The sequence below is a fragment of the Drosophila willistoni genome, chromosome 3R (genome assembly GCF_018902025.1).
Source record: "Drosophila willistoni isolate 14030-0811.24 chromosome 3R, UCI_dwil_1.1, whole genome shotgun sequence".
Lineage (NCBI taxonomy): Eukaryota > Metazoa > Arthropoda > Insecta > Diptera > Drosophilidae > Drosophila > Drosophila willistoni.
In genome coordinates, this window is record NC_061086.1 from 28467205 (window position 1) to 28483877 (window position 16673).

At 39.8% G+C, this 16673-nt stretch overlaps 1 protein-coding gene across 3 annotated transcripts; it reads right to left on the reverse strand.

The window, feature by feature from the left end:
- Nucleotides 1-1524: 1524 nt before the first annotated feature.
- Nucleotides 1525-15531, reverse strand: LOC6647564 (cytoplasmic polyadenylation element-binding protein). 3 transcript variants are annotated; one of them, XM_023178691.2, is made up of 9 exons: nt 14903-15531; nt 6610-6802; nt 4801-5207; nt 4182-4318; nt 3790-4063; nt 3006-3730; nt 2754-2934; nt 2309-2694; nt 1525-2252 (listed from the first exon to the last, which is right to left on the reverse strand). In XM_023178691.2, the coding sequence occupies exons 1-9, from the start codon at nt 14918-14920 to the stop codon at nt 1844-1846; spliced, it is 2730 nt and encodes a 909-aa protein (XP_023034459.1). In that variant the 5' UTR covers nt 14921-15531; the 3' UTR covers nt 1525-1843. The 3 variants fall into 3 exon arrangements, with proteins under 3 accessions (XP_023034459.1, XP_023034458.1, XP_046865140.1); XM_023178690.2 differs by lacking the exons at nt 6610-6802; nt 14903-15531 and adding an exon at nt 5463-6395; XM_047009184.1 differs by lacking the exons at nt 6610-6802; nt 14903-15531 and adding an exon at nt 5463-6394 and having other exon boundaries at nt 5092-5207.
- Between the last annotated feature and the right edge of the window lie 1142 nt (nt 15532-16673).

The following is a 16673-nucleotide window of genomic DNA, read 5'->3' on the forward strand; positions in this document are numbered from 1 at the left end:
ATGTGTGTCTTTGTATGTGTGTGTTCGTGATGATAAAATTAATAAACCAAAAAACAGCATATTCTGTTTTTCTGTTCTTTCAAATAAAAATGACACATTACTTCAATGAATAATCGCTTGATCATATTCACTTTTCGTCTTTCTTTTAGATTAGTTGCTGGTATTTGGAGTATTTCAGTTGCCTGTTAAAGTAATTTGATTGTTTTTATGCTTAAATTCGTTTGAATTTAACATTTGATATACGACTAGACTTAAATACAAAGTATAAGCATTAGGAAGCGCAAGGTTAAGTTTGGTTTTGATTAAGCATAGATTAGTTCATATATAGTTTAGTTTAGTTTTAGTTACTGGGCTAGTGGAAAGAAAGAAATCAAAAATGAAGTAAAGTAAGCAAACTAAAGGATCAAAAGAATGATTTCTATATATTTTCGTATAGTTTTGTGGTTAGATTGGTTGTTTTTTTTTTTTGTGTTATTCTTTTTGGTTTTTGTTTGTTTTTTTTTTATACAAAATTCATAACTATTAAATTAAAGCGTGTTAAGTTTAATACAATATAATATGTAGGCATAGGTAAGGTGATACTTTTTCCTCTTCTATATATGTATTATATATAAGGCTAAGAGAGATCCTTTCTCAAAATACATGAAATATAATGTAAGACAGAAATTATAAGCCCTAAAAAAAAAAAACTCAAAACAGCCAAAAAAGCCAAATTGAAAAACATTAGCTTAAAACAAGATTTAACAATCAGGCATTGAGTAGATGTGTGTTTAACAAAAAGCAAAAAAAAGGAAAAACAACTAAACAATATAAACAAAAAATGTAAGTTATATTAAATATATATATATACGAGTATATAGTAATTAACTAAAGTTCATAAACAATTCATGGTGTGACAAATAAAGAAACAAAACCAAAATAAAGTTTAATCCTATAAATGAATTTACAATTTTTAAAATTGACTCTTAAAAATTGAAATTCCCTAAGAAACGTTTCACAGACAAATCCAAATGTGATATATATATTTATATATATATATATATATGATACATATATGCTCATGGCTTAATAAAAAGAAACCGTAAAATTCCTCATTAATAGCGCAAAACAAAAAATATATAAAGAATGTCTAACAAAAACAAAAAAAAATATTGTCTTTTATCCCGACAGTTTTTGATCACTATCTTCTTCTTACTTAAAAGTACACATAATACGAAAAGAAAAAAAAATATAATGAAATTTTTAAATAGCTTTCTTAGCCGAAAAATGTCTAAATTACTTAATTAGAAATGCGTTTAACTTAATATGAAATCGTTCATTTCCTTGGATGTCCCTTTTTGTTCATTACTTTGTGTTTAGCATTCGAATGCCAGCTTCAAATGCTGATATGTAAGCATGATTATCAAAAAATATTATATATGAATGTGTCGTGTAAGTGTGTGTGTTGTGTGTGTGTATGTTAAGTATATGTTGGGGGTGTCTCTTCTATCTATAACCTATAAGAATAATGCAACACACGTTCACTTAATATCGTACCGTAACTGTATACACACAATAATATAAAACTATGTGATTTACAATAATTCAGAATCAGAATCAATCATGATGATAATGATGATAATATCTGGGGAATGCACCATTAACTTCGACTCAAAAGAATATTCTCCACCATGGAGGAGCATGAAATTTTTCTAAAAAGTGTGTCAACTGATTGCTCAGCACTCTTGATATTGAAAAATTTCTTTCGATCCAATAATGCTGGTCTTGCAATTAAATTAAAGCGGTACGTTTAAAAAAAAATTATTGTATATATATACGCAGCTCTGGATTTGTACGCCAGTCTTTAGATAGCCTGACGCTGGTGCTGCTGCTGCTGCTGCTGATGTTTCTGTTGCTGTTGATAATTGTACAATGATGCGGCAGTGGCATTGGCAGCTCCTGATTTGTTCAGAAGGCACAAGTTGCTCGACTGCGACTGTTGGAACTGATGATGCTGCTGCTGCTGCTTTTGTTGCTGCTGTAGCTGATGTTGCTGCTGCTGCTGCTGCTGCATCTGATGTTGCTGCCGCTGCTGCTGCTGTTGCAGATTATGCTGAGCACTCATGCTGCTATTTGATGGCGCTAAGGATAGCGTTGAAGACGATGGACCAATGCCCACCAAAGTCTGCGACTTGGAGTTGCGAGTCAAAGGTTTGTGATGCTTAACAATATCGCAACTGTGCTGCCATTGCCAACAGCTCCGACAGAAGTAACTGCAATTAAATATTACAATATTGGAAGGAACACAAAATTAGGATTTAAAACTCACCGGAAACAAGACAATTCCCGACAATAATAGGGACCGTGTTGCACTCCGCATATGGAACACAAGGCATCTTCCAAATACGGATCCACCTGAACTTTCTTGGTGAACTTTGTGGTGCGTATTTCAATGAAAGCAGCTGAAACGGCTTTCATGTACGAGCGAAAATTGCTAAATGTCACACGACCCGATCCAATAGGATACTTGTATTTGTCCGTATCGATGCCAGCATAGAGAACACCATCGAATAAATCATCCATTATCTTGCCCAAGCCTTCGGCTGTCAATTTGCCATGCAAGGCGCCCACAAATACCGTTTTCGTTGGATCCAATTTCTGTGAGCTAGATCGTACAAAGTTTGAATCGGCTATAATCCAAGGGATGACCTCAACCTGAAAATTAGATTGTGATTAGCAATATAAACGAGATTGGGCCATAGATAATGCCTTACGTCTTTGGACTTGATACGACGAGAGGAGATTTTAAAGAAGTAATTACTTCCGGTATGCATATCATCAACCTGGACTACACAAGCCGATAGCAGGGCTTTCACCTGTTTATCCGATTCGAATATAATGTAAACATAGCCCTTGGGTTGAGCAGCTTGCTGCTCCTTGCCAGGCCATTCAACTCTGTTGTAAGGAAGGAACGAAATTTAACAATAATTTACTCAATCTACACAAGTTTCTTTCATTACACTCACTTGATAGAACCAAATGGTTTGAATATCTGTATTAGAGATTGCTCACTAATATCCCAGGGAATGCCTCCAAGGAATACTTTGGGTGAGTAATTTAGCATACGATGCGAACGTGGCGGCAATTGCCCGCTCCATGTGCAAGTGGCATCACAAAGGGCAGCCGAACTCCTATGGAATTTGGCCACACGATCCAAATGGTGGCCATCACTCGAGTTATCATTTGCCATACCGCCATTGGCCGTAAGGGCCATATTGCTGCCGGATCCGCCGACGCCCACCAAATTGGTTAAACTGTTTCCAGCAATACTATTAGCCATATTGTTAACGCCGCCAACGCCGCCTGGGCCAGTTGCCGGCAGATTGCCCGCATAGCTCTGGAGGAGGTGATTAAGCAGCGGCATTTGCTGAGTCTGAGCTTGCAGCAGTTTCAGCGTATTAAGACGCTGCAGATTCTGCAACTTGGCCAGTTCCATGTCTACACTGGCAAAGTTCTCCAAGCCACATTGGGTGATGCAAGACGGATCATTGACGGAGTTAGCCGCCGTGAGATCAAAGTTATGCTGCTGCTGGGTTCCATTCGAAACCATTTGTTGCTCAAAATTACGATTCAGGCTGGCATATTGCTGCTGCAGTTGCTGTTGCACGTGTTGCTGTTGAAATTGTTGCTGCTGTTGTTGCTGCTGCTGCTGCATGGAGGCCAGCTTGTTGCTGCTCACCGATAGCAAATTCTACAAAGGAAACGAACTTACGCTTAGGAACCCCAAAACTCGATTTCATTTTCACTTACAATCATGTCCAATAAATTGGTCTCATTGATCGATTGATTGCTATTCTGACTCTCCGGTGAATTGGAACGTGTTGAGGCATTCGGTAGATTCAAAACATAATTTCCGCTGCCAACAGAGTTGCTTAAACTAGCATAGCCCTGCTGTTGCGGCTGCTGGTGTTGCTGATGGCGTTGCTGCTGCACCTGTTGTTGATGTTGCTGCTGCTGCTGATGATACAGCATATTGATGGAGTCCATAGATAGACTATTACCGCTTGACGAATTGCTGCTATCACTGCAAATGGCATGCAATGGGAGTAGATAGAAAGGGATACATGTTTAGCATGGGTGAACAACCTAGTTTTTATGAAAACTAGGTGGACAAGTAGAGTGCGCCGCATATTAAACGTTACCTGACTAAAGGTGAACTGTGAAAGGAGCGATTGTAAATAGATGTAGGCGTACTTGGCGATAAAGGTGCAGAGCAATCGAAGCTGATGTTTGTTCTTTGGAAAGCCTTAAGTGGGTTACTTTGTGCAACATTTTCAAACTAAGTTCGCCAATTTTTACCCATAAAAAGAAAGAATCATAAGGAAGAAAAGAAATAGGAAATCAAATATAAATATTCACAACAACCAAATCCAATTAAAATAAATATTCATATTCGGTCAACCGAAAACTATATAACATATATCCTTGCACAACAATTAGGCTTTTGGAAACAGGATCAATACAGACCAAAATGCAAGGATATAGCCCATCAAAATACACACACACACAGACACAGAGATATAAATAGAGAGAGACAGAGAGAAAGAGAGAGAGTAAATCATAACTAGATGGACAGTCCACGAGCGACAGTTAGAGAGAGAGAGAGGGAGACAAAATTTAAGGATTATACATACATATTTATAGGATATACAAGCAAAAACTTGAAGAATTCTTTTTTAAACATTTCTTCTTGGTGCAAATTAAGTGCAATTATTATAGATGGAAAGTTGGAAAGTTAGAAAAACTTGGAGCAGGGCTTACCTGAAAATAATCGAAATTCGATTTATTGCCTGGTGAAGCTGACGATTGCGTGGAATTTGGTGTGAGCGGAGCATAGACCGACGCATTGGCGGACAATTGGACGCCGTCTCCAGCAGCGGCGGCGGCAGCGGCAGCAGCAGCCGCACTGGCGAGCAGCAAGTTGTTGACTCCGCCGCTGCTGCTGCCGTTGCCGCTGACGCAGACGCTACTGTTGGTCATATTGTTGTTGCCTGTGCCTGTGCCCGTGCCGGCCTGGTTGTTGGTAACAGTGTTGTTGTTGTTGTTATTTACTTGCTGAATTCCCGTTACCGATGTTGCCTGGCTGCCTGCTGCTTGAGAGCCATTGCCGCCACCGGACCCGCCTCCGCCACCGCATAGTCCAAGTAGATCGTTCAATGTGATTGGATCTGCAAGCAAGCAATAAGAGAGAGAGAGAGAGTCACATAAATGTCAACAATTATCGTAAAGTTTGCGCAGCCCTCAAATAAATCAAAAGCTATACCAACTGGGAGTCCCACCCACTTTTCTGTTTCTCAAGCATTTTGCAAATATTCAAAAACTGCTAATAAATTAAGCGCAAATATGTGTGTGTTTCTCCCCAAGACTCTCTCGAGTCTCGATGATGTTACTCTTTTCTTTTTTGGCAGAGTTTGAAAACTTACTGCAGTTGCCATTTGTGTTGTTGCTATTGCCATTGCATTGGTGGCCATTGCCGTTATTGCTTGCATGTTGCTGATGTTGATGTTGACTGTTGTTGTCGTAGGCCAAGATCTGAGCACCATCCCCGCCGGCTGCCATCATGCCAAGACTTTCATTTTGTAAGTTGTTGTTGCTGCTGCTGCCGCCATTGCCGCCATTGGCAATGGTAGTAGTGCAATTGCCAATGCTGTTGCTGCTACTGCTGCTGATACTATTACTGACGGAGGACGAGTGGTTGTTGCCGCCGCCGCCGACGACGCCGCCGCTGCCACCGCTACCAAAGCCACTGCTACCATCTCCGCTATGACGATTGCCGTCGCCGCCATCGCTGCCATTTATGCCAAATTCGTATGACTCCTGCGTGGGTGACATACTTGGCAGCACAGTTGGCGGCTTTCTGATAAACAATTCCTCAATGCCCAACATTCTGATTATGTGGAAGCTACTGCACTTCTCTCTCTTGTATCTCTCTTGTATATTTCGTTGTGCTTATTCTTCTTCTTGTTTCTTCTCGTTCACAATGTGAGAGTATTTGGTATATACCCTCTATCTCGAGTAGAGTATTTGGTACACACGAATTTAGTTGATTATATTTAAAATTTGATTATCACTTGAAAATTTTCTTTCGCTTCCGACTGCACACACTACTCGCTATTCTTTATTTCTTTCTAACTAATGCGTTTTTTTACTTGATTTGTTGTTTTTGAATGTTTTGTGGGTTTGTGCAATTGAAATTTTTGGTCAAGGACTATTATTATCCTAGTTGAAACTACTTGAAAGTAAATAAATAAATAATATTATATCTAGGAAGATTTATGTATGTGTGCCGACTTTTAAAAGTAAAAAACGATTGAAATATGTGTATACGAATTCGTTGTGTGTAACAACGGACAGTTACAGTCTATGGTGACATTAGAAGCCAGGCAACCCATACAAGGAAAAAAAACCAGAATCAAATTTGCACGGCAACTGTGATCGACAAAAAAAACACCTTAAGCCCATTAGAACCGATTTCGCTCTCTCTATAGGCAACACTGGCCCTAAAAATTGGCAATAATAAAAGCCCTTTTGACCCTAACTAAAAACTGTTTAAATAAATAAATAACTTACCATTTATAAACGTTATGGTTTCATCATCGTTGCGTCTGCCCAGCAGATCGTGATGCTGTTGCTGCTGCTGCTGCTGTTGCTGCTGATGATACTGATGTTCTAGCAAGGAATTAATTGAATGTTTCTGCAGTAAATCGCTGGGATTGCCATCGTTTAAGGAGCGCATGGTGCCAGAGCAATCCGGTGTCTCGTACTACATATAGAAAGAAAGAGAGAAAGAGAAGAGAGTGGGAATGAAATAGAGACACAGATTTTGAATAGTAGCAATAGTAATAGTAATAAAAAAAAAAAAAAAGAAGGGCGTCATACAAGAAGAAATGGCGTCAGCTGGTAAAACTTTTATTGTCTTTCTTCATAAAGCAGGTACACACACACACACACTTACAGGCACACTCAACGATTGTTGCAACTAATGAATCGTTTATCTTTCACATTTCTTGCCGGCAGCATGCAACAATGTAGCAAAGTTGGCGAGACAACCGCACAAGGACAGCAGCAGCCACCGCAAGATGGAAGTAACAATGCGGAGCAACCAACCAACGAAGCAACCCAACTAACCAACCAACCAACCAGCTCCTGGCTCCACCTTATGGCTTCTGGCTCGTCAGAAGCACTCTCGAGCGCTTGGCGCAATTAAAAGCGCATCAAGTGTCAGTGGAGCACACTTAAAAATGCCAAATTAGTGCAAATATTGTTATCAGGCACTCACCAAACAATTTAGCGCAAAATGGCGTACAACTCATTACGTAGGATTAATGCAGCAAAAAGCCAGCAGGATAAGACAGAAAAGTAAGGCAAAATGAACCATGACGATAAAGGCCAAACAATAGCAAATTGTCGAGAATCGAGAAAATCAATGATGAGAAAGGAAACAGTTTTTTTTTCTTTGATCTCATACAACCACAAATCAATTCTGGCAATTTAATCATTGAATTTAAAGTTAAAGAAACCTTTTAAATAGATTCTATTTATTGTTAAATAATAGATACTCCATATGCCTTAACATTCAATCTTTTCTAAAAGGTAAGACAAGGGGAAAAAACTTATGTATGTGTCGGACGGTCCGTCGGTCGGTCGGTTGTTCGGTGACAAGTTTTGAATGCCGTCGTGCTCAGAGCCCATTCAAAGCCCAGACAAGACGTTGGGGTGGGGAGGTGAGGGGCGGAGTGCATCTCCTTTACTTTTTGTCAACTTGTCACAACTATGTTAAGTACAAAACTTGCTATGGATTTAAAAATTGAATGACAACTTGATGAAGGTACGTGAAAAGTCGGAAATGGCACGAACATCTACACGTACGCACTCATATAGCCCACCACACTCCACCCCCACCCACTTCTAGCCATCTGCCGGCTTCCGACACTACCAACACGCAGTCAATGTTAGTTATATGTAGGCGCGTCGGCAATGGCCGGAGCCGGACGACTCTACATCCTACAATAGTTAAAGACGGCATTGTAGCCTGTTGACACATATATATATAGCGAACAGTGTGCGTGTGTGTGTGTGTGTGGCAGGAGATTTTAGACTTTGTTTCTAGCCCAGCAACGTCAAGTCACCCACACACCATAAAGAAAAAATAAGAAAAAAAAAGACGAACGGCGTCAATGAATGCAAATTACAAATAGTCTTGGAAGCTATTTTGTAATGCCGAGGCCGCGTCCACATCCGCATCCGTATCCGACTTACAAAAGAGTCCAAATGCTAAAAGCTTTCGCTGACGGAAATAGCAAAAGTCACCACCATTTGGAATAGACTCAAAACGAATACGCAATACTCTTTATAAAGACAAGAGAATCTCAACTCATATTGAATTCTCCTTTAGAAAGCATAGGAAATTGAGCTCCAAAGAAATGGCATTGGTTTATATTAATAAAATTTCAAATTTTTTTTTAAAAATTCAAAAATATTTTATACCCTGTGACAATAAATTCAAAGACAAAACCTCCCCCCTCCTTTCAAAATAGAAGCAAATAAGCCATAAACAAAGAAATTGAATACGGCAAAAAATCTTAACTACTCTTTGACGCATACGACAAAACTAACCCACTCCCCATAAGATATCGCCGCATTGCTATCGACTCCGGGTCTAGGAGTGCTCCTGCTCCAGCTCCTGCTGCTGCTTTGTCGTTGTGGATTTTCAAAATTTGATTCAATGGCTGCTAGGGATTCCATTTTTTTTTCTTCTCTCTCTTTCTTTTTTCTTCACCCCACATCCTTGGCTTTTACTTTACTTCCATCTGATTGCTACATGAAGATATTCGAAATCTCTTTTGGCGTTTAGGAAAGTGTACGCTAAGGCAGGCACCCCAACTAGCCAAGTAGTAGACAGGCCACCCCATAACTCAGTAGTTATTTATCCAATGTCCATTTGACTTGGCTTTTGTGCATTTGCTTGTCGACACACACACACACACACACACACACACACACACACACAGATAGAGAGAGAGATACACACACCAGATACTAGATATATGTATGTATTATATATAGAAGCTCCTTTGGCATTTTCTTCGCCTCTTCAGCAACATTCTTTGGTTTGCCATTTTGCTTTTTCTTCTTTTTGGCAAGCATTTGCTTTGGGATTTTCGATGTCCTGGCCTGCATTTAAGTGCACACACATATGCAATTCTCCCGGCCGGAGATGGTAACCAGATGCCGGAGGAGGGGGGGCTATACATAGCCTGGCAGCCTGTGGGGGGGCCTTCTGGAAAATTACAAGTTTCTGCTTTCAAAAGTCATACAAATTATTATGTTTGCATCGTTTACAACACTTATTAGATGTTGCTCCCTTCTGTAACAGCAGCAAGAAACGCTTCAGTCCAGCGAGTCCTTTTGCCCAAAGGGTTCACAACATTAAAATTTGATGGCCATGTAGTGATAAGCGTTCAATGGCGATGCTGCTGTCGTCCTTGTCGTCGCCATTACGATTCGATTTTTCTCCATTCAATTTCCTCTCCCCCGCCCCGCCCCATCCGATCCAAATGACCGCAAAAGGTTAATGCACAGTTGTAATTTTTTATGGCCGATTACATGTTGCCAACTTCAACAGCTCTGGACCAAAAACCCTCAAGACCAAGCCATAGAGATCAAGCTGGCTACTAGGTGGTTTCTGTTTTGTTTGTCCATAAAGGATAAGAGTTATTGACTGAATGCATTTCAATTTTTTAGTAAATTGAGTGTTTGCATATTAACATCGTCAAATGTTTGCAATTTTCTCTCTTTTTACAGTTGAAAATAATTAAATTTCTCACTCTAAAATCAACAAAGAGTTGAAAGCCCATTAATTAATTTGAAAATTAGTTGGGAAATATCAATTTATTAAAATTTCTGTTTGCCGAATCGTCTTTCTGATTGAAATTGTCTTAAAAGATCTCGTTTCCGCTTCATAAATGACTTCTTTCTTTTGATGAATTGCTTCTAAGCCCTTCTTGAAATAACTTTCGTTTCCTTTTTAAGTCATTGTTTTTAACGTTTAATCGAGCGGGATTCATTTTCCTTAACAATCTTTAAGCCACAAATGGACCTATTAAGAGGATTTGTATTAAAACAATCTTTCTAAAGCTGCTAAAAACCAACAAATTTTAAATGACAATAAGAAATTCCTTTGAGATTTAATAAATTTAAGTTTGATTGTCAATTGCTTCCATTTAATTTATTATGTTCTCATAAAATATTTTTTAGCTGTTGGTAAATTTATGTTTATATCCTTGGGCTGATTTATGTGTATATAGAAGGATGGAGAATATAGCCAAACCCAAAAACATTTATATCCATGGGCAAAGTTCGATACGATGCAAATGTCTGCAGGACATGATGATGTCGAGTTAACGTCACGTAATTGATACGCCTACCAAAATGACTGGGCAAGGTGACAATGCTTCCAGCAGCTCCTTACTCTTGACTCCTTTCATCCTATGTGCATGTAATCCATGTCTATGTATGTGTCTGTGTCTGTGTGCATCTCTTGTACATTTCATTAAATGCCAATGCTTGAGATGGTTGGTTGGATGGCTGCCTTCTAGGACTTTGATGAATTTTATTGAGTTGCATGTTGAATGTCATTTCATTTCATTTCATTTAAACACAAGCCAGTTGCAGTTGCTGCAGTTGATTTGAGCTTTGACACGATGTATCGATATATGAAAACAAGACATTAAATGCCTTTCTGGTTCAAAACTCAAACTATCAATACAAATGTGTGTGGGAGCGAGGATGCAGCATCCTTTCTTAAGTCCCACTCTCCACTCTTCTTGTTCTCGTATATGTATCCATTTATTAATAACAACAATATCGTAATTCAAGCAAGTCACTGACAGGGCCAACTCCCTCTACACTGCACTCTTAACATGGGCGTAGACCTGACACCCATTTACAATCTGCAAACTAAGAGGACGACGACGACGACTACGGACTACGACAAACAAACGAGAAGCGTAGCGACATTTCAGTTTCAACGGCAACATTTCCGATTCTATGCGCTTTGTTGTGCCGTTGTGTTATTGTTTCTCCTCGAAAAGGGAGGAAAAGAAAAAGGTCCATTGCATTGGGTTGCATGGCACCCGTTTCTATTTTTTTCTTGTTCGTTCCCTTTAAACAGCCGTCAACAGGCGCATGGGTGTGTGTGAGTGCTAAGTGGAAATAAAACACGCGCTTTTTCCGCACTGTGTATTATCTCTCGTTGAATATCTGAAACTGTTATGGTATAGAGCACAACGGGGCGTATGAAGCATATTTTTTTTTAGGCGTATACAATGTTTTATCTTCTTCTGCCTACACAATATACAAAAGTAAGAGTTTCATTTAACAGCAGATACGAATTTTTGATACCCTTTAAATGCTTTTCATATCTCTCATCCTAACAGCAAATTCCCTTCTTCTTTTCTTAGCCCAATCGATCAATGATAGAAAGTATCTCTTGCAACTGACGCGATCCTTTTTGGACCTATGTCCTTTTACTAGGTATCCATATGTATAAAATGTAACTCCCGCTACGTTGTTGGCCTTTTGTGGTTGCCTTTTTGTTGTAGCTCATTTCAAAAAAGTTGTTGGTGGGCGATGCCGCTGCTGTTGCTTCTATTTTCTTTTCGCCGCATTTTTGTTTGGCTTTTAATGATAACGCAACAGACTTGCATGCCATGCCATACCAATCTCTGTCTGTGTGTGGTGTGTGTGTGTGTTTGTTGTGTGGGTGTTGGCCAACTGGGATGAACTTCAACCCACGCATGCCAATGCATTAAATGCTAGTTGAATGTGCGAACGTCTCTGTGCAAAACAAATTCAATTGAATTCTGCAGTCTTTTCGTTTTATTATTATTATTTACGTCTTTTCTCCTTTTTTTTGTTAAATGCCATCGGCTCATATTGCAACGACACTGGGCGACGCCCTTATGCACCAAGCTATCAATGGAGCACCTCCTCCCCAGCCCCTTCCATGCGTTTCATTCAGACTCCACCGCAGAAAAGCGTCGCATTTTTTATCCTTCTGGCTGGCTGGCTGGCTGGCGGCGGGCGTGTGATTTGCTTGGTATCGACATTTTAATGATGTGCCTCGGGGCGCTTACGCCCGTCTTACGTCTCTTCTGACTCTCCTCCCCCTTCTATTCCCGACTGCTGAGTGTCCCAAGTTCCAAGTACGCCTTGTGTCCGTCCGTCCGTCCGTCCAACCGCCTTGTACTTTTGGCATTTGCGCGATGTCGAGACATTCCAAGAGACGGTGGCGTCCTCATCGTTGTTGTCGTCCATCGTCTTTGTCCTTCTTCTCCTGCTTGGGACCGCCGTCTGTCGCCGCTAAGCTGCTTGCACGCCTGCGGTGTGGCATATACTTAAGTATACATAACTAACTGTAAATGCCCCGGCAGAATGATTTGCATTTGCATCAAAAATGATTTTCTTTTTCCATTTTTTATTTTTTCATTCATTCATTCACTTATTCATCTCATTTTGCTCTTTGAATAATGCCAATGATTTGGCGCTTGATGGCTAATAACTGGCAATTGCAGAGGCAGCTAACGAAATCTAAAACCATTTTAATTGGGAGCTTTAAGCAAAAGCAAACAAGAAAAAAAAAATCAAACAAATTGTGCAAGAAAAGGAATCGTGTCACAGCTGGCTAGAGTCGAAAGGATGTGTTTAACATTTCCTCGCCATAGACACGAGCAATTTATATTATTTATGAGACAGATTTGAAACAGCGGGCGCAGCGAAATACAACTGAATGCACTATATACATATAAAGGATATTTTATATTTATATAAAGTATACGCCACATTGTCATTTCCAGGAATAAAGTAGTCTCATTGTAGTAATAGTTGTAGACGCATTTTAGACATTACCAGTAAATGTATATAGTATATATACAATTGCCTACTTTGGGCCAGAATCTGTCTCGTCTGGCAGCTTTTGCTCTCTGCTTACGGCATAAAATTGACATTTTGCATTTACTTATTTTGTCTATTTTGATTTTCTTTCTTTTTTTTTCCATCCTTCACAATAAAATGAGAAGAAAAATTGCATAATAACCCATTTGAAATCGTCGGATTATCCTTAAATATTTGTGTAAACATTGTAACAAATGCGCAGCGCCATTGTAAGGACATGCAAGGCAGCCCCATTGACGTAGACTATGACTATTGCCTCCTTCCCCTAGCATTCCCATTCTCGCCATCGTCGTCGAATGCTTGAATGATGAGCAATAGACGGGAACATCACACAGTCGACAATGAGCAACTTTTTAGCTTTGGCAGCAGCCCCAGCAGCAGGAGTATTACGTAGGATACACAGATGAAGGATGCCTCTAACAAACGCATGCAACAATGGTAAATGCTTTCGTCTTACAAATAGAGAGTGAGAGAGAGAGATAGAGGGGGGGAAAGGACTGTCACACATATTGACAGCCGCTTTAGAAGCGTTTAAATCTAGACCCGAGGGCGTCAGCTGCCACGAGACAGAAACAGGAGGCAGTGCGTTGGCTAAGCCAGTGGCATATAATAATGATTACATGTGTGTCACTTGACTAAACCGTATCCTCAAATCCCATCCCCCCCTCCCCCTTTACCCATCACAACCATTAAACACATGCTGGGCAATTCAATGAGCCGTTGCAATGTATTTATTATTATTTATATGTCACATGCTGCGAATTAGGGCTCAAAGTGTTCCCAATATTTGTGAATTGAAGATATAGCCAGCATCAATTGGCAGATTTACTAATGATTAATGAGCGGGTTTATAGCTGAAATATTACACCTCATATATTAAAAGCAAGAAAAGGTCAGGCAAATGGTTTTTTACATTCACCAGGGCGTACAATACTTTTTTTTTAACAAAATATATCTATCTATCTATCTAGAAAACCAACCTCAAAGGTTTTTTTATTTTTCCAATATTTTGTGCTGAATAGTGCACTTTCGACATAAAAGGGATGCAGTAAAATGCACTTAAAAGTTCCACTCTCTGTCGTCTTTTTACGTTTTAGCAATTTCTATTTTTGATGAAAGTTTTGCCAACTAACTCGCAATATCCCAGTTGGTTTCGCTTCCACTGCCTCTTTTTCTCTTGCTTTTTCGCTGTATACGGCCTAATCGAATTATCCTTATTTAAATGAATTAAAAATATATAAAAGCTCAGGAAATTAAATCACGCAACTATTTTGCGCAACAAAGAGTACAAATTACACGCCCATACATAATACCAATACACACAGCACTCCCGCACACACACACACACTCACACACACACATACAAGGACAAAAGCCGTGTGTGCATTGTGTGTCTAGCGAACAAACGCCACAAGTTTAATCGAATTTAACTACTCATAATGTGCAACAGACAACAAGAGTCGAGTCGAGTCGAGTTGAGTTGAGTCGACTCTAGTCGTCGTGTCGAGTCGAGTCCGTGGGAGGGCGAGGATTCGCCCACACAGACTAAGAGACACAGGATTCGTGATGGCTGGAGGCGTAATATAAAGTTAGGCAGAGTAATCTTATTAGGATCAGCCAACAGGCAGCCGGCATCTGGTATCAAGCAGCAGGCATCAGCCGCATACAAAAAGCTTTTTTTTTTTTTTTTGGCCAAGAGTTTCGGTTAAGGTTCTTTACAGCTGATGCAGCAGCAATAGTTGCCGGTACTCATTCACTCTCTCTCTCTCTATCTCCCTCTCTGATATCAAAAGTTGGGATTTTGGTGGACATTTCCGAGCCATTTGCCAGTTGTATGTGAGCATTTCAATTACCGCCCTTTTTGGCGTGCGAATGGGTTTTGGGGTTATTTTTATTATTATTTACATACCTGTTGCAGCAGGGGCATTGTTTTGAATAAAAAAAATTCCAATTTCCACACTTGTGTGTGTCCACGTTTCTGTTGCTATTGCTGTTGATGTGGTGGTGCTAGTGTTGCTCCTGTTGGTGGTCGTCGTTAGTCTTCGGCTTCGGCAGCGGCAAAACAGATGTCACCACTTCCGTGTGCTCTCCACCGGCTATGGCAAACGTCTCCTATATCCCGCAACGTTACTTGTAGTGGAAGCTAACGGCGTGGCCAAATCCTATATATATATATATAAACGTAGACGCGCACTTTGCTCTCTCGTGACTTGCTCTCTCTCCCGCTCTCTCTCTATTTCAATGCACTCTCAATAGTTGGGGAGCTGTGCGCAACGTCTCCTTTTTTTAACGGGATTGGTTTGGTCTTTTGGTTTCGGTTGCCTCAGGCAAACATGTTTGCTGGTTTTGTAATGTTTATTGGTGTTGTTGTTGTTGATGGTGGTAATGTTGTTGGTGTTGGTGCTGCCGCTGGAATTTCGGATGGCACTTGACTGGACAGACAACAGCTGACGTTGATGCGGCAGCAAATAGTCATCTCATTCACGCAATACTCGCCATCAATGATGCAAATTGTAGTCGTTTGGCCCAGGCCTTACACTAAGGATAAAGTTTATTTCGAAAAGAGAGAGAGAAAAGAAACATTAAACAATTTATATTGCTGTTTTTTTCTTCTTTCTTTTACATCATTTGATAAAGTAGTTAAAAGGATATGTATATTGAATTTTGTGTCAAGGATGTGGATGGTAATAAACATACTGAGATTTGTTACCCATTTACTGCATCAATAAAAGGAAAACGAATCTCACCCAATTGACCCCAAGGAAAAAACCCGCTTTAAAGTAGATTATTTACGTTTAAGCCATAAGACGAATATCCACTTGAATTAGTTTCTTTTGATCTAAATTATTTATAAATTTCATTGGACCCAGAGTACTTTCCTGTCTTAATCGTTTAACTAATACAAATCCAATGAAAAATTTTAAAACCGTTGAGCCATCTCAAATCGGTTTACTTGAGCGTTAAATGCTCAAGGCATATTCACCCCCCCTGGGGCAGGACCCCCTTCATCGTCATGAATGTATGTAAATAACTGTAATTAACCAATTTCCGAGAATCTACCCTATGCAATCTATTATACATATACGTAAATTGTTCAAAAATTAGTTACTTCATAATTTTGTCGTTGCCTGTCATTAAATTTAAATTCTTTTTATGGCACTAACTATTAAGTATCCTCCCTTTGGGGCAGGGACCCGGTCTGGGTTCCCAAAAAAATTGTTGCTACTTGCTGCTCGGTGGGCGTGTGTCCTGCGCGAGTGCGAACGAGTGTAATCCTTTTACAGAAACAGGAAGTTGTGTGTTGAGCGAAACTATTATTAGAACCATAAATCAGCATGAAATGAGCAGAACGCCGCAGAACCAACAACAACAGCAACTACAACAATGGAGTTGGAGCTGCCTGCCTTGCCTTGTCTACACACACACACTCTCTCTCTTTCTCCGTCTCTCTTCTTCACTGTGCGTATTCCTCCTAGGCTGCTGTAATGGGGCTAGGAAGGACAGTCAAAGGCGTAGCCAGGCTCCTCTTTATCTAGTCCACAAAAAGATTTTCCTAAACCAAATTGAGATTACTTAAAACGACGTTAAATTTTGCTTTTTTGTTTTAATAAAAAATCTAAAATACCGTTACATTTGATCTTTCTTGGTTTCTTTTCAGGAGATAACTGAATATTTTTTTT